This window comes from Choloepus didactylus, chromosome 2, assembly GCF_015220235.1.
Source record: "Choloepus didactylus isolate mChoDid1 chromosome 2, mChoDid1.pri, whole genome shotgun sequence".
Taxonomy (NCBI): Eukaryota; Metazoa; Chordata; class Mammalia; order Pilosa; family Megalonychidae; genus Choloepus; species Choloepus didactylus.
In genome coordinates, this window is record NC_051308.1 from 198687015 (window position 1) to 198706503 (window position 19489).

General features: G+C 37.1%; 1 protein-coding gene across 4 annotated transcripts in view; it reads left to right on the plus strand.

The window, feature by feature from the left end:
- AGBL4 (ATP/GTP binding protein like 4) overlaps window positions 1–19489 on the plus strand; it is a 1783169-nt gene that overhangs the window by 857031 nt on the left and 906649 nt on the right. For all 4 annotated transcript variants that reach the window (XM_037827269.1, XM_037827268.1, XM_037827270.1 and 1 more), the window contains one exon: window positions 8353–8447. In XM_037827269.1, the coding sequence (XP_037683197.1) occupies window positions 8353–8447 (95 nt within the window). The remainder of the gene's footprint in view (window positions 1–8352; window positions 8448–19489) is intronic.

Here is a 19489-nt window from a genome sequence, read left to right on the forward strand (position 1 = left end):
GGGATTTAATGCTCTGTATATGTCTGTTAAGTCTAATTTGTTTATCACATTGTTTAGGTTCTCAGTTTCCTTACTGGTTCTCAGTCTGGTTGATCTATCTATAGGAGAGAGTGATGAATTGAAGTCTCCCACAATTATTTTGGAAACATCTATTGCTTCCTTCAGTTTTGCCAATGTTTTACTCATGTATTTTGGAGCACCTTGATTGAGTACGTAAACATTTTTGAGTATTATTTCTTCTTGGTGAATTATTCCTTTTATTAGACATTTTGGAGAACACCATTTTGAAATGCAACCTGGGAGCAAGCAGATGCCAGCCATGTGCCTTCCCAGCTAACAGAGGTTTTTGGATGCCATCGGCTATCCTTCAGTGAAGGTACCCTTTGTTGATGGACACTTTATGGCCTTAAGACTGTAACTTTCTAACCAAATAAGCCCCCTTTCATAAAAGCTGATCCATTTCTGGTGTTTTGCATTCTGGCAGCATTAGCAAACTAGAACAGTGTCCTTCTTTGTCTCTTATGATATTCTTGCATTTAAAGTCTATTTTATCTGAAAGTAGTATTGCTACCCCTGCATGGAATATGTTTTTTTTTTCCGTCTTTTAGCTTTCAATTTCTTTGTGTCACTGGGTCCAAGATGTGTCTCTTATAAACAACAGATTGATGGTTCATATTTTTAATCCATTCTGCCAATCTGGATCTTTTAATTGGGGAGTTTAATCCATGGGAGTCCAAACTATGTGGAGGTCCAATCACTGTACCGATTTTCTGTGTGCGCTAGGGACTGTTGGCCCTGTTGGAGGGGGGCATGCCCTGCACAGTTTGGCAGGGAGTCCTCTCCAGAGCACAGTGGTCCCAGCCATTTCTGGTTCTGTTGGTGAAGTTCTCTGGGGCTGCAGAGCTGTGCATCTCACCTTCCAGATCAAATGCCCCACAGTCCCTCTCTGCCATGTGCCCATGAGTCCATGGGATTGGGGGAGGGCTTCTGGCACTTCTGTGTAGCACTCTCACCTCTAGGCTTTGCACACCATGGGCTTCCATGGAGGAAGACTGGATGCTGTCACAAGCCCGCTGAATCCTGAATTCCCCCAAGGTGGCTTTTGGCTGTAGGGCTCTGAAGGGTTGTCTCCCAGCCGGCTGTAAAAATGGCTGCATGGGGCATGGAAAGCTACCCATTTCACAATAATCAGCCTTCTCCAATGTCCAGTCCCTGGCACAGGGGCTCTAGGCTGCAGGTCTGTGAAAGGTTATCACCCATGCCAGGTACTGAGGAGGGTGCCCAGGGTGTGGAAGACTACTCCCCTCCACACCATCAGCCGGCTCCAGCCACCCATTTCCCTGTGGCCTTTCCAGTCACTCATCCATCTTAAATGCTGCCTCTCAGTTTCTCCAAGTACACATTTACTATGGGTGTAGAAGTCCCTGCTCAGGTGGTAGAAACTGGGAACTGCTGTTCTGGAGCACTTTCTGCCCTTATCTAGTGTTTTTCATGGAGGAGAATTTTGCTGCATCACTCCTAATCTGCCATCTTGGATCCCCCATATTTTTTTTTAATTACAATAACTTTATAGTAAGTGTTTCTGGTTATTTGAAACTGTAGGTACCTATATTAGTTAGGGTTCTCTAAGAAAACAAAATCAACAAGACATGTCTATAAATTAAAGATTTTATAAAAGTGTCTCATGCAGCTGTGGGTATGCATGAGTCCAAATTCTGTAGGACAGGCAGCAAACTGGCAAAATCCAATGAAGATGTTCGATGAACTCCTCAGGCAGCCAACTGGCAACTTTGATGAACGTGTTCAATGAACTCCTCAGGAACCAACTGGCAACTTCGATGAACTCTTCAGGAAACACTTCACTGATTAGCCAAAGAAGAAGTGAAGGTCCTCTGTCTGTCTCGCTTAAAAGTCTTCAACTGATTGGATTAAATTCAGCTATTGCTTTCTCTCATTGTGGAAGACACGCCCTTCACTGATGTAATCAGTCATAGCTGCAGCCAATTGACTGATGATTTAATACATCAGCCTTCTGGTTTATAAACCAGCCACAAATATCCTTGTGGTATCAGTTAGGCCAATGCTTGCTTGACGAGACACCTGGGTACTATTACCTGGCCAAGTGGATACATGACCTAATGATCGATCACAGTACCCCAGAAAAACCTGTTCCTAAATTTAATCCATACCTGTGGGTGTGGACCCATTGTAAAGTAGGGCCTTTTGATGGGTAACTTCAGTGAAGAAGGTGTGGCCCAGCTAAATCAGGATGGGTCTTACTCCTGTTACTGAGAGAGAGAGAGGAAAAAAAAAACAAAAAACATAGAGGGCACAGTCAGAAGCTGGGCACCAATGGAATCTGGGAAAGGAGAGACTCAGAGATGCTGCTTTGTGCCTTGCTGTGTGACAGAGGAGCCCAGGATCACTGGCAGCTGGCCCCAGAATACCAGTCTTAGGAAAAAAAGCATTGCCTTGATGATGCCTTGATTTGGACTTTCTTTTAGCCTCAAAACCATGAGTGAATGAACTCTTATCGTTTAACCTAACACATTTCCTGATATTTGCTTGAATAGCTTGGGAAACTAAAACAGTCTTGTATATGTATTTGTGGGAGGGGATGGGATGAGTTTTATAAATGAGCTTTTTCAATTACGTTTATCAATTGGGAGGTTCAAATCATCCATATCCTTCTGAATTTTTGATTATCTGCTCTATCAATTACTGAGATTAATCATTCTGGATTAATCAGTTTTTACTTGTGTGTCATTTTTTGTTTACATATTTTTACATGGTCTTTTTAGGTACATACAAATTTAAAGTTGTTATATATTTCTGGAGAATATTGGCTTTCCTATATATGTAGTCACTGTATCCTTAATTTTGCTTTTTGCCCAATATGTTTTCTCTAATATTAACATAGCTGCAATAGCTTTCCTTCTTTCCTTTGTGAGTGTTTTTATGTGGTTATCTTTTTCTATCCTTTTACTTTGAAATTTTCTGTACCATTATGTTTTGGGTGTGTCACTGGTAAATGTGGTGAGAGTGGAATTTTGGTTTTTACCTAATCAATCTGGAAATTTTTTTAACAAGCAAATTAGCCTATTTTCAGTTTTAGTTATTACTGATATTTGAATTTATCTCCATTTTCTTATTTTGGACTTTCCACATCCAATGCTTTTCCTTTGTTTCTCTTTCCATCCCATAATGCCTTCTATTGTATTTTCCATGTTTTCTTTATTTTGTTTTTTCCTTTTACTCATTTGGAATTCATAAATCCTATTTCTATTATTTTTAGTGACTGCACTTGAATTGCTACATGCTTATTTGACATAGCAATATGTTAAGTTAATTAGCATTTCTATCATCCTTTGGAACTATACAAGGACCTTAGAAAACTTTAATTCTAATCCTGCCTCCCCCATTTCAGGCCCAAACCTATCTGGTATTGTTGACCAGTGTTTAGGGCAAACTTTTATAACCCATCTTCAAATTTATTATAATTATAATAGTTTTACACAGTTAATTTTTATGAAGATTTACCTGTTTCTTTGCTCACTGTTGCTTCTTGCATTCCACTCCTACCTTTGGGGTTCAATTTCTTTCTGTCTCTGAAGTTTGTACTTTAGTAGGTCCTTCAGTGAGAGTCTGCAAGTGCTAAACTTCTCAGGCTTTGTTCATCTGAAAATGTCTTTATTTTCCTTTGTTTTTGAATAATGGTTATTCCATTGTTTCTGGTCTCTCATGTTGCTGGTGTTAAAGTCTGTTCTAAGTCTAATTTCTAAATCTTTGTAAGTAATCTGTGTTCGCTCTGGTTTGCTTTAAAAACATTCTCTTCATTTTGGTGTTCTGCAGCTTCACTATGACGTGTATACACAAAAAATTCTTTAAAATCCTGTTTTGACTTGCTATTTCTTAATCTGAATATTCAGATTCATATGTTTGAAATCTTCTTTCAAATTTTTAGTCATTTAAAAAATATTTTCTTTATAGTTCACCAGATAGTTTTATGATCTGAAATTCTTTGTGGCCTAATGCAGCTGTTTGTTTTTCTGGCTGATTCTCAATCTTGGTGTGAATTGTTTTATTATGTATTTTGCAAATATTGTCAAGTATTGGGTAGTGAAAAATGTAACCTCTATAAGACTTTATTTATGAAATCCTATATGCCAGGCCGAAGATGTGTGCTTTCAAAGCAGTTTTACATTGTTTTTACCAGGTGCTCCAGGGATGTCATCTACCTATAATTAAATTTATTTTAATTATTTGAGCTAGGTTCTTAGGGTAAATTGAAACCCAAACGCAAAAACAGTGCAGGTACATAGTTAAGAATTGTTTTTCTTCTACAAACCTAGGAATAGATACTCATTTTCTTTTGTCATCTCCCATTGCTAGTGAGTGTTTTTTCTAGACTACAGTTTCACTAATATTGTAGCATTTTGATGATTCTAGCTACATGCAGAAGTCTCATTTCAGACACTCTACCTATCTCATACAGATTCAAAGCCTTATCTGCTATTTTTGCATTGGTGTTAAAATCAAAGTTCTTAGTTACCAAGATCAAATAGCCTGTCTTCTACACCCCTACCTTTTTTCTGGCATCTGTGGAATTCTCTTCATTTCTTAGGGGCTCAGCTCTGCATTTAAAGATTGTCCTTAAATGGTCCTATCATTTCTAGGAAGTTGCAGAAGATTATCCAGGGCAGGGCCTGCCAACCTTTTCATGCCCAGGCACACAAAGAAAATGGTATTTATGCACACAATAGAAAAATATTTATGAAGAATGTTGGGGTCAACTGGGAGTGAATTAGAGGATGACCATTTGAGAATTGGTGACAAAATTAATATGTAAGTAAAAATAAAATATAAAGCATGCATAGTTATTAAACACTAAATTTATTTTTTTTAATCTTCAAATTTTTAAATGAAACACTACTTGAATTTGCTTCCCTAAATATACCATTTTTATATCAGGTTTTATTTTTGAAGTGGATACATGTAATTCTTGATCAAGACTTCAATTTCAGTGATGATCTCACAATCTTGATAGTCACCGTCAATGAGAAACTGGTTGCACAAATAAACTGATCAAAATTCAAAACTCTTTAAATATTTTAACTATTAGAAATTATACTTGAAGCCTCTAGCAGTTCTTTCTTTCTTTTCACTTACAATTACAGTGTTGAAATTTCTTATGAAAATTATATGGCTTTGAAATCTAATCACAATTCTAATAAGAAGTGCTAAAATAATGGAATGTTTTAAAATGATGAAGCTCTAGTTTTCAGAATGTGCATGCCTATTTAGAATAGCTACCCTGTAACTAGCTTGAACATCATTAAAAGGAAATTTGCTCATGATTGAATAGAAGTATTGGGTATGTGAGAAGACAGTGAGTCAAGATTACCATATCTCACTCACACTGGACCACTCCTCGGCCTATGCCTGGAATGGAATTTGCACTACTCTGCAGTCTCACAAGCTCTTTGGTCAGGTTGGGTGGGAAGCACTCCAGGCTTCACACATGGCTGTGGTCTTAAAGGCTGAGGGAATAAATATCTTACCACCCACCTGTAACCTATTCTCAGCCTACCAGTGTGCCTCAGCTCACTATTTTCAAAGCTCTGATCTAGACTACCATATTGTTGAAACGAGAGGCTGAGATTAAAAATTTTACATCTAACAAAGAAATAAAGAGAAATAAAGGAAGGAGGGAAGAAAGATATTGTAAGATACTAAAAGGTCAAGTTTTATTGAAGAGAATGTAGAAGGGCCAATAAATATTGAGCACCTATTCTGAGTGAGGTGCAATGTGGTAGGTGTTTTACTTATATTATCTCGCAGATTCATACAATAACTTTGTTAGGATGCTATTATCTTAGATGCAGATATCTAAGAGGAGTGATTATCTTGCCCAGGGTGCTTCAATCCCAGCTGCATCTGGCTGGAAAGTACATGATCGTATTCTCTTCAGTCAACAAACTTGGTTCAAATTCTAGCTTTGCTACTACATATTAGCCATGTGATCATCATTTAGTTAATCTCTATCACTTGCCTCATCCATAAATAAGTGGTAATAAATAGTCCCTGTCTTAGAAAGTTAATTATTCTCAAAACAAATGTGATAATGCATCGATATCAGAGTTTCTGAAAGTGGGACCCAGGTATCAGTAGTGTTTAAAATCTATCCACATATTTCTAATATATAAAACACTGAAAAAATATGAATGTACTTAGCTCAGAACTTGGTACATAGTAAGTGCTTAGAACTTTTTGGCTATTATAGGTGTAGTTATTATTAATATTATTGTTGTTATTTTTACCATTACCTTATGGATGCCATTTCTTACAATGGATTTTCAGTAAATAATTGATCCAATGTAGAATATGGAAAGTCAAGATTTCCTGCACTGTCTACTGCTAAAAACCTTTGATTCTAACCATTATATATTGTCTTCCTAATTGTGCTGAAAACCATAAAAAAATGCATAGGTGAGAAATGGTAAGAGATAGTATTACTTTTTGCATGTAGTGTAATAGAGAAAGTATGATATTTGTGGTCAGACCACCAATGATTTAAATCCTGGCTCTACTACTTAATAGTGCTGAGATATTTTTGGGGGGTGGGATGGTGGGGGAAGCCACATAGCCTTTATTAGCTTCAATTTTCTTATACCTAAAAACGGCTTAAAACTATCAATCTTTTGTTGATATGAACAGAAGAGTTAAATAATATAGCCTATTTAAAACACCTAGGAAATTTTCATAGTACATAGTAGGCTCTTACTGATCAATAAACATTCCAGTCTGTTTCCTTTTTCTCATTTTTTTAAATTCAGTCTTCTTGTATGCACATCATTTCTGAATTAACTTTTCACTTGAATTTAATAATCTAGATCCTGAAAGTACAGTATGGCTTCCATATCTACTGGAAATGGATCTGATATCTGGAATCTCAGAAGAAAAGAGGGGGATTAAGCCCAGTGAGGTTTAAAGGCCATAAAAGGCCCTATGTCCCCTTGATATTGATTTTCCTAAATCCAATAGTAGCAAGACTCTGGGAGAAGTAATTGAACTGACAACAGACAGGTCCAGGTTATTAATAATGGAACAGCCTTGGACATTCTTGATGACTTAATTTAAAATCAGAAGCAAAGTCTGAAACTGAAATGTCTGGAGGTGGGGTCATTGACTGGGTCTCTGAGGAGAAAAGAAAACATAAGTTATTCCTAAGAACTTATTTCATAGAACAAAACATTTTATGATAGTCCCCAATATGGGGTCAGAGGAAATGGCTTTGATTTTCTCTTTATAACAAAACAGAATTTTAAAATCTTTGAAAATTGTCATATTTCTTTTTTTTCCCTTATACTGGAAAACAGTCTTGGTTAGAATTTTGGAATTTGGAACTTAGTGAGCAACTCATTTTACTTGTCTTTTTATTCCCTGGATTCAAATAACAGTTCCACCATCTAGTAATCATATGACTTTGGGCAAGTTAACTAACTTCTCTGAGCCTCATTTTCCACATCTATAAAATGGAGGTGCTAATATTGTTATTAGAGTTGTAGAAGATGTAAAATTTTTAAAAAGTGTATAAAATCTCCAGTGCATGATACTGATATATATAATGCTCTATACAATCAATGTTTCTTGAATAAAATAATATTCAATGATATTTCCCTTTCTTCCTGCTTCTGGATACAAATTTTAGCCTATGGTTAAACTTGTTGAAAGCTTTCCCTTTTCTCCAGTTATTCTGGCTGCCCTAGTTCTGGTCCTCACCATCTTTCTTTTGAACTATTTCAGTGGTTGTTGGGTATCTTTTAGCCCCAGTTTTCTTCTCTTTCCCAATCTCCCCTCTTCACTTATGACAGTGTTGTTTACTAAAACAATGCTATAATTTATTTTAAATACACTATCCTGCTGGAAGTGATTTAGAACATCTAGAACACTTCCCTTCCCCATTTTAAAGGTGAGAGGGGAAGGGACTTGTCCAGCATCTATAACCCTATGTGTTAATGCTGAAATTAGAGTAAGGCTCACTACTATAGCAAAGGGAGTGCAGAATAATTATATCCTCCAGTTCTAATCAAATGGATGCCAAGGCAGGTCATATAGTTTGAGAGAGGTAGAACAGGGATTAAAACTCAGGCTCCCAGGTTCCATTGCCTGTGCTCTTAACCAATATGTTAAGCACATTATATTCTTTTGGGTGCCATATATCCTCCCTATACTGTTGGCTTCTAGTCCATATGGTTTCCTAAATCCCTGCTTATTGTTTCCTGCTTAATCAGTAAGTGACAGCTTGCATAGCACAGAATTCTGATTAACTTCTCCCTCTTTCTTTTTCAGAGGGTCATTTTCAACATTGTTAATTTCAGCAAGACTAAGAGTCTTTATAGAGATGGGATGGCCCCTGTGGTGAAATCTACCAGCAGGCCCAAATGGTAAGTGACCAAGGAATCAGACCCCTTTCTGGCCAGAGAATTTGACCTGGGGCTTAAGTTCATTGGCTGTACTGCTAGGGCTCAACTTCATTGGCACTGACAGGAATAAAATAAGTTTCTAGATGGCTGTTGTTCTTTGAGAGTTTTGGGATAGGGAGCATGGTCCCATGCTTGGAGTGACCAGTATTCTATTACGAGGGAAGGCATAGTCTATTAGAAACTTCATGACCTGTTTGCCTTTTATCATAGTCTTTGTATATAAAATTAGAGTTTGTTCTATGTTTTTTTCCTAGTCTGAGCATTGATATTGTGAAGTAACCTAGAGCAGAGACATTGGAAACTACAGTTTAATACATTCCCCTTGTTTTGCTTGGTTTTGCCATGTTTTTGTATAGATACTATGGTTGTTTGTATGTGTGTGTGTGTATGTGGAAGTTCTATTTGTTCAGTTGCTATGCTGAGAAGGAGGAGACTCAGATGTGGTTGCTTAATAATAATAATCATGTTAATAATCATTATTCCCTTTTACTGAGAATCTATTTTATGCCAGATATTTGCTGTTGCTAATTCTCACAACAATTTTGCAAGGGAGATTTTAAATATTCCGATATTACAGATAAAGAAATTAAGGGTAGGTGCAGTTACTTTCTCAAGATCATAGATAGCAACAGGAGGAACTTGTGTTATTTATATTATCCCGTACTGAAATTCCAACAATTCATTTGTTCTTCCAGTCATTTATTTATTCATCTAATAACCATCAATTGAGTAAACCAAAATGAGTTTTAAAGACAGAAAACATGTATTTTTCATCTAACACGTAGTAGGTGTTGGTGAATGCTTGTTGAACTGAACTGAATTCCTTATGAGAATTTACATGTAAAGTACCTAGCACTTTATATGTACTCAATAAATATCATCTTTTATTAATAAATATTGTGTAAAACCCTTTAAAAATGTAAGGATTGTTAATATTATTCCAGCTCTGATCCCTGTTCAAATTTTAATGATGAGTGAGATCATCTCCAAATGTCTATATTTATAGAAAACTAGCAGTTCATTAATATTGAATTGTGCTTTTATCTACAAATGATACTTGGCAATTTTTTATAAGTGCTGGTCTGAGAAGCTCAGGTTTATAAAAGTGTAGGCATTTAATGATGTTAGAAATGTTTCTTAAAAGGTAAAAATAATTCACTGTGCCTGTTTTTTGCTTTGTTATACCTGCTTCAACTGTACTGCTGTTCTTTTTTTCAGTCTCCTTTGGACAGTGGGCTCTGGTCAAGGGGTAAACCTTTGCTTTGAGTCTCTGAACACAGCCCAAGTTGATAATTATAGAGCCCAATGCTCTGTTATTAGGCATTAGTGCAGATGTGTACCTCAAACCTTGTTAGCAAAAGGACATCTCTACTGATCTACTCATGAGAGCTTTCAAAATAACATTCTACTTCTTTTTCCAGATACTATCTGGATCTTACAGAGCAAAAATAATCTCTGTCCTCTTTACCCAAGTGTTCAGTTCTAGAGTCTTCTCTTTTTCTGTGCTTTTGAAAATCCATAAGCCTTAATTATTTCATTTTGCTTTGTTTTGTTTCCCATGGACTAACATTTGGGTTCTCTCTGTCAGGGTTGGTGACAAGATTTTGAAAGGTTAATGACTCCTTGTGTTTGTATTATAATGCCTTAGAATTAAGTATATTATCCCATGTTGGCAGGTACTCAGAAAAAGCCATTATCCAGTCACTGAGCTTCTCTAATGGCCTCAGTTTCAAAACTGAGTTTGTTGGATTTCATCAAGCCACTTAAGCACAAAGTACCATAGAAAATTGAGTTGTTTATATATCTAATCACTCCTATATTTTACTTTTCCATCCCCAGACCTTGGGCTTGAGGAAAGGAGACTGTGAAGGAATGTAAGTAAATATTCTTCCCCTCTCTTACAGGGGGCTATAACTTATCCCAAGAAAATATGCCTTCTTATACTCAATTAGTTGTAGAAAGCAAATGAAGGAAAGAAGCAATTGAAAAGCTGTTATGCAAATGAAGGCCTCTCAATGCAGTTCTGCCTTGAGTAGATAAAGACAGCATAGCAAGCAGCAAATGGAGAAGCTGGAAGATTCAGAAGTTTTCTTCCTGTTTTAGTTCACTCTGATTCTCTTTATATATAAGACCTAAGGACTGTTCCCTTTTTCAAGTCTCAATTGTCTGATTAATTTAACAAATTCCTTGACAGTTTGTTTCTTTTCTTTTCCCTTGACCCTCGAAAGACTGATCGGGAACTTGAATCTTTCCTTTCCTTTCTTCCTTCCCTCCCTCCCTCCCTTCCTTCTTCCCATCTGTTCATCAGTAAATGCTTACTGAATAATTACAGTGCACCAATCGTTATGCAAGGCATTAGAACATTAACAGTGACAAGAAATATAAAAGATATGATTGCAGTTCTCATCTACTGTTATCATCTACTGGCCAGAATTAAATATGTAACTCTAGTAAAGTGTAACAGGATTACAATGGGGAAATTCAGCATGCTATGGAAACTATTCAGCATGCCATATAACATTTATGACTTAATCTACTTCAAAGATAATTTACTCCTTCTTTAGAACATGTTATTTATACTGAGACCTGAAAAATAAATAGGAGTTAGATATTAGGGTGTGTGTGTGTGTGTGTGTGTGTGTGTAGTAACAGAGTATGTTTGAAGGCCATGAGATGAAAGAGACCATTACATCTTTAAGCAAAGAATGATATGACTGAAGCATGAAATTCTAAGGAGAGAGTGACTGGAGAGATAGGTAGAAATGAAATTGTGGTGTGCCTTATAAACCATGCTAAATAGTTGGACTTGATTCTGAGGGCAATATAAAGAAATTGATAGAATTAAGCAGGGGTGGGACCTGATCAGGTTAACATTTTAGGAAAGATCAGCCTTGCTGCTGAATAGAAACTGTCTAGGAAGGGAGTACAATTGTTCGGAGGTTTTTGCAGTAACTTAGGCTGCAGGTGATAATAGATTGGGGTGGCAGCAGCGAAGATGAAGACAAGTAGATGGATTTGAGTGATAACAGAGAATTGGATTAATTTAACTTGGAGATTGACTAGATGTGGAGGATATAAGAAAGGGACAACTTGGCAAGATAAGAACTACCCACTCGAGCCAAATACCATGTGTCTTAGTTTGGCAAGGACTGTTGTAACACATAACACAGACTTGTTTAGCTTAAACGACAGGAATTTATTGTCTCACAGTTTTGAAGAAGTCCAAAATCAAGGTGTTGGCAGGACATGCTTTCTCTCAAGTCTGTGGCATTCTAATGGTGGCTTGCTGACAATCCACAACTCAATCTCTGCCTCCATCACTTGGCCATCTGTCTCTTTCTATCTCCTCATACTGTGCCCAAATTTCCACTGCTTCTAAGGACTCCAGTCATATTGGATTAAGGTCCACTCTAATTCAGTTTGAACTTACTTTAATGATCTCCTATTTACAAATGGGTTCATTTCCACAGGATCCTGGGTTAGGACTTGCACATATCTTTGTGGGGGGTGTGATTAAATCCATAACACCATGGAAAAAACTTCAGCCCCACCTCTACCCTCATCAGCAATTGCTGAGTGGGGAGCTGAGACTTCCATCCCCTACCCCAAACTCCCAACTATATGGTGCCAGAGAAAACTAAGTGGAGAACTGGGAATTTCATTTCTGTTAGATGGTAATGAAACCACCCACCCACCCCTTCTTGGTGTCTGACCACATGGGGAGTCTGAACTTCCACCACCCACTATAGAAATTGAGGCACTCCTCCTTCTCCTTCCTGGGGTAGAGACCCAGTGGAAGCCAGGACTTTCACACACCCGGGGGTATCACAGTCACCCACCCCTCCCTCCACAGTGCCAGTGAAATGCACTCAGGGAGCATTAACAAGATGTCTATCCCTCTCCCAGGCAGTATGGTTTATTGCAAGCCTAATGGAAAGATTGAACTTCAAAGCACACCCAGCAGTAATGAGACACCCCCACTTTGGTTTCAACAGAGGCAAGTGGGGAACCTAGATTTCTATCCCTACCTGGCAGCAACTAAGTACAACTGTCCTTCACCCAATTGTGCAATGTCAGAAGAGGACTGCTAAAACAGGAGATTTAAATAAGATACAGTCTTATAATGTAATACTCACAATATCCAGGGTACAGTTGAAAATCACTCATCATACCAAAAATCAGGAGAATTTCAACTTGAATGAGAAAAGGCAGTTAACAGATCCAATGCTGAGATGACACAGATGTTGGAATTATCTGACAAATATTTTAAAGCAACCATCATAAAAATGCTTCAGTGAGCAATTATGAACACACTTGTAATAAATGGGAAAAAAAAATAGAAAGTCTCAGCAAAGAAATAGAAGATAAAAAGAAAAACCAAATGGAAATTTTAGAACTGAAAAATAAAATAAACAAAACAAAAAAACTTAATGAGTGGGCTCACAACATCAGAGCACAGGGAACAGATGGAAGAATCAGTGAACTTGAAGATGGAACAATAGAAATCATCCAATCTGAACTACAGTGAAAAAATAAACAAAATATCAGCAGAGTTTTGGGGATTTATGGGACTATAACAAAAGCTCTCACCTTGTCATTGGAGTTCCAGGAGGAGAGAAATAAGAGGCTGGGACTGAAAAAGTGTTTGTAAATGGCTGAAAGTTTCCCAAATTTGGCAAAAGATACAAACCCACAGATTTGAGAGGGAGTGTGAACCCCAAAAAGGATAATACCAGGGAAATCTGTGCCAAGACACATTATAATCAAACATCTCAAAATGAAAAAAGAAAGAATCTTGAAAGCAGTGAAAGAGGAGTCAAATCTTAACTACAGAGAAAGGCAATTAAGGTGACACATCAATTTTCACATCAGAAACCATGGAGGCCAGGGGGAAATGGCTCAATGTTTATAAAATGCTGAAAGAAAATAACTTTTAACCCAAAATCCCATATCCAGCAAAAATATCCCTCAGGAATGAAAATGAAATCAAGACATTAGATAAAGGAAAACTAAGAATTTGTCAACATTAGACCTACCCTAAAAGATGGCTAAAGGAAATTCTTGAAACAGAAAGGAAATGATAAAAGAAGGAATCTTGGAACATCAGGAAGGAAGAAACAATGGAGAGAGTAAAAATATGTGTACATAAAAATCAACTTTGTATATTGTGTTTTCTAATGATGTTTTAAGGTTGAAGTAAAAATGTTACCATCAATGTGGTTCTCAGTGTATGTACTGGAACTATTTCAGACCATCATATTATAAAAGGAAAGGTGTTATACTTATTTATTTAACCTTCACAACAACTATGCGGATTATTTTACAGTGAGAAAAACAAGTTGTGAGGATTGAATGAGATAAAGGATTTTACAGTACTCCATTAAATATGAAGCTCTGAATAATGTTAAATATTACAAGATGGGGCTGGGACTGAAAACTTAACTTTGTTTCTATATCCACTGGATTGGAAACTGCATGAGGTTAATCACTGCTGTATCTCCAGTACCTAGAACAGTACTAAGCACAAAACAGGTGCCTAGTAAATAATGGTTAAATAAATTAAAGGACTCACACATGCCAAAAAAGAGAGAGAGAGAGAGTGAGAGAGAGCAAGCGAGAGAGAAAGAGAGTGAGAAAGAGCCTGGTAAAGCTTTCTGACTGACCAGATGCTAGAAGAGTGCTGACACTTTCCTGCAGCTGGCACTGCTATGCTCTTCCATTGGTCACCCGTCTGGGGAGGAAGTCTTAAACCTACGATATCACCTGACTTTCCTTTCCACATGGTGAAGCACATAACCTTAGTCCTATTCAGTCTGGTGTCTTGCCTGTCCATGTCCCTGTTTCACAACTCTTGCACAAGTCAGTGCATTTAAAAATGGCAACTATGTCATCTTCTAAACTCACACCGTGTACCAGCCACCTTCCAATTTCCAGGTACTTCAAAGGTATACTTCTCACCCTTATATACCATGCCCTTGTTCTTTCCACTAAGAATGTCTCTCCTGTCTTTGTCTACCTGTAGAAATTCTATGCACCAATGTTCTTTTTTCCATATGCTCTTCCTCTGCCTCTCTTCCCCTTCCATCTCCTTTTCCTAGACAATTCACACATGTTTTAGATCTCATACCATTTCTTTGGAGAAAGCTTCATCACCTGAATCACCAAAACAGGATTAGGCACCCATGTATTCACAGAGCTTCCTCCTGTCATATTTTTCTGTGGATTTACTTCCTTCCCCTATCAAATTGGAAATGTCTTGAGGGCATGACAAACTTATTTATCATGTCAAATGCTTACCTATTGTATCAGGGTGACCATAAAATGTCTAATGGATTAAGCAAATCCAAGTTTATTTCTTTATCATGAACAGATGACCAGGCAGCCCTGAACCACAGTCATTTGGGGTCTAGGCTGACTGCCATCTTCAATGTTTAGCTGCCAGGGTCATTTGAGCATCATGTCCATTCCAGCCAATCAGATGCGGAAAAATAGGAAGAGCCCAGTAGGGAGTTTTTATGATCCAGTCCTGAAAGTGGCTCTTATCACTTTTAGTCATGTTCCATTGGCTGAAACATAGTTTCGTGTCCGCATCTAATGGTAGAATTTCCAAAATGTTGTTTAGCTATGTGCCCAGGAAAAAGTTGAGAACATGGATTTGAGTAGGCAGAGTCTGTGACACTCTCACAGATACTTACTCAAATGTTTATTAAATAATTGAATTATTTCACCCTTAACAGCCCATCTCACATATAAGTGCCTCCATAAAGGCTTTACTGTTGTACCAAGGAAATGTTTGTGTTTGTACCATTTTTGTGGCACTGATTTTTACGCTACCTGAATTACAGTTATTTATGCACATTTTTCCTGCCATCAACAATTATAAATTCCTTGAGGACAGTGTCTGACATGTGAATCAGTGAAGTCTAGAGGGAAAAGCATTGACTTTGGAATCACATAGCTTCAATTTGATTACCAGTTCTGCCAGTTGTCACATGTGATCTAGGGCAGTTTCCTTGGCCTGCTGAACCTCAGTTTCTGTTATTGATATTCACTTTATTTCTTTTGGGTCTCTACTAATTTGTCTGGTTATGAGTCAACACCTTGATATCCTTTTAATTAATGTTAAATGATAAACATTGCAATTAGATCAGATTGGATTTATTTGAGTTCATTTGTTTACCTTTTAGGGTAATTAAGTGGCTGGACCAGGAACAGAGCCCAGGGATTTACAAGGATCTTTTTTTGTTTGTTTGTTTGCCTGTGATTAATGAAGTCAATATATGAACTGACACTTTGCTGCTGCTTTGCGAGATTTGAGAATTTATAGTTGTGATGGCAAAAGAAATAATGAGAGATATGCCGAAAGACTTGCTTTCAAGGATGTTCATGGCAGTGTACACTATAATTGGGGAAATTAAATATTCATCCATAGATACTGGTTAAAAATATTGGGTACATCATAGGATGAAATTATTAGAAATTATATTGTAAAAGAATATTTAAAAATAAAGCTAAATATCATATATACATATAAAGGATATAAACCAAAATTTTCCTAGAGGTTTATCTGGATGCTTTTTTCTTTTGTGTCCTGTTCTGTTATTTTCAAAATGTTCAGAAATGATTGCCACTGCTTTTATAATTTAAAATTCATTTGTAATTAACAAAATAAAAATCATTATAGTAATGCCCTTTGGCTTTTCATAGTCCTTTGATATGGATTGCATTCTTTTTGAATCCAGGATTGCTCAGAAGATTAATGTTGGGCCCTTGAATTTAGAATTTAGAATCTTGTAATCTCTTCATATGTGCCAACTAAATCTGGGTTTGATCTGCATCTCTTTTTTATTTTAATAATAGCCTTATTGAGATATAATTCATATGTAATACAATTCATCTGTTTAAAGTGCATAGTTCAGTAGATTTTAGTATATTTACAGAATTGTACAACCATCATCACAATCAATTTTAGAACATTTTCATCACCTCCCCCGACAAACACAGAAAATGGTACCCATTAGCAGTCATGCCTCTTTTCCCCACCTCAACCCTAACCCTGGGCAACCACCAATCTACTTTTTATCTCTGTGGTAGGTTGAATTACGTACCACAGGAGAAAAACAAACAAACAAACAAACAAACATAATCTTAATCCATTCTTGTGGTTGTAAATCCATTGTAAATAGGACCTTTTGAATATGTGGTTTTTAGTTAAGGTGTGGCCCAACTGATTGAGATTGGTCCTTAATCTTATTATTAGAGTCTTTATGAAGAGAATGCCATGTGGAGGAGCAGAAGCTGGAAGTCAACAGAACCCAGAAGAGAAATTTATGATTTATAATTTATAATCTTATAATCTATTCATATATGCCAAGGAAAGCCAAGGAACCCAAGGACTGCTATCTACCAAACCTTCTAGCCTCTGAAACTGTGAGCCAGTAAATTCTTGTTGTTAAGCCAACCCATTGCATGGATTTGTCATAGCAATGGGAAACTAATGCAGTTTTTGGTACTGGAAGGTGGGGTGCTGTTATTACAAGTACCTAGAAATATGAATTGGGTAATGGGTAGAGGCTGGACAAATTTTGAGGGACTTGTTAGAAAAAGCTTAGATTTCTTTAAGAGATTGTTGGTAGAAATATGAGTGTTAAAAGTGCCTCCAGTGAGTCCTTAGAAGGAAATGATGAATGTGTTATTGGAAAATGTAGGAAAGGCAACCCTTTATATATAGTGGCAGAGAACTTGGCAAAATTGCATGTGTTCTGATGTTGGATTGAAAGTGGATCTTGTAAACCATGAACTTGGATATTTGGCCGAGGAGATTTCCAAGCTAAGTGTGGAAAGTGCAGCCAGGTTTTTCCTTTCAGCTTATGATACAATGTGAGAGGAAAGGGATAAACTGAAAATTGAGCTCTGAAACACAAAGGAACCAGTAATTGATGACTTTGAAAATTATTAGCCTATCCAGAGAGTGTGCTTTGAGACTAGGGCCAAAAGCAACTCTGTCAGGAAACTCTCTGAGCTTCCAGGAAGTGAGTCCTAGAGAACAGGGTTCCACGTGAGGGTTTAACTGAACCACCCTTTGCTAAAGAGGATCCAGTCAGACATTTCAGAGCAAGCCAGGATTGGGAATTTAGTTATCCAGGAAGGATCTTTGGAAGGTCCTTGTTTGGGCCCCTTTGAACTATACACAAAGGTGACAAGTTACTGAAATGACAGAAATAAAATGCTCCCACATTCTTGTGGGAGCAAACCTATTTTACACAGGACCTTTTCAAGATGTTATTTTAAATTGAAGTGTGGCCTTAGCTGTATTCAGTTAGGCCTTAAAGCTATTACTGGAGGCTTTATGAAGAGAAAGGCCACATGGAGGAGCAGAATCTGGAAGTCAATGGAACTCAAAAGAATGAAAAAAAAAAACATCACCACGTGTTGAGAAAGCCAAGGAATCAAGGAATGCTGGTGTCTGCCTACCCTATGAGGAAACAAGTCTTCTAGCCTCTGAAATTGTGAGCCAATAAATTCTTGTTGTTACGCCAACACACTGTGTGGTTTTATTCATAGTAACCAGGAAATTAAGACAATCTCCATAGGATTGCCTATCCTGTACACTTCATATGAAAGTAATCATACAGTATGTGGTCTTTTGTATCTGGTTTCTTCACCCAGCATGTTTTCAGATTTCGTCCATGTTGTACCTTGTCTCAGTACCTTATTTCTTTTTATGACTGACTAATAGTCCATATATAGATATACTGCATTTTAGTCATTCATCAGTTAATGGACATTTCAACTGTTTCCACCTTTTGGCTTTATGAATAATGCTGCCATGAACATTTGTGTATAGATTTTTGTGTGGACAAATTTTTCATTTCGCTTGGGTATATACCTAGAAGTGGAATTGCTGGGTCATATGGTAACTGTTTAACCTTTTGAAAAACTGCCAGATTGTTTTCCAAAGCAGCTGTACCATTTTACATTCCCTCTAGCAGTATAGGAAATAAGGCCTCTTTTTAATTTTCATATTTTTTCTCCATGTGCTGTTTGTGTGTGTGTGTGTCTGTGTGTCTGTTTGTTTGGTGTATGTGGTATATGTGGGCTTATGTGTATCTGTGTTGTGTGGGGAAAGCAAAATTTTCATGCAATTTAGGATCTCACAGCTTTATTGAGCAATTCATGAACCAGGCAGTATCCTATTCAGAAAGTAAAAGGAGGCCCTGCTGAGGGAGTGGAAAAGGGAAGCTTATACAGGGTGAACAAAGAAGCAAGTGAGGAAATGTTCTGATTGGCTGACATTAAGTTTCCATTTTACATGGGAGGTCTTACAGAATGGGTAGCACATATGCATTGGTTAATATGGTATATCCAAGGTGGTGATAAGCTATCTCTCCTGGACTGAAACTGATTTATCACTATGTGTTGCTTTTCTGCAGTTCTATAGGGTGCATTCCATTGTTCCATTTTCTTGGAAAGCTTTAGCACAAAGATTGTTTTTGGCTTCTGGAAAGTCCTTTCTTGGAAAGGGTCTCTCCTGGCAATACCCAGTGCAGGCAGTGATTTTATTTTGCTTAACAGTCCCCCTTTTGGTCATTTTTCCAATGACCTCATTGAAAACTTGACCAAATCACTCAGGTCATCCCCAGTGATTTCTTTTCTTGTCAGACAGTTGAGTAGTTTCAATCAATAATTTTATTCCATTTTTCTTTTTCATTTTGCATGTTTATTTTGTTTCTTGGATGAAGTGAGGTTTGTTGGGTGACTATTCAGTTACATTTAAAACACTTGAATGGGGTTACTTTCTCAGTTGATTGGATTATAGGCATAGCCCTTTATCTCAGTCCAGGGTGTCTATTATTTTTATTTTTAGTCTTGGTTCACTAGAGATAGTCTCATTTTTATCACTTTTTCCTTTTTATTAGCTATCTTAAGAGCAACCATCTGTCTTGAGGATGATAAGGAAGTTGAATAGAATACTGAAACACAGTTTGCATGAGAAATATAAA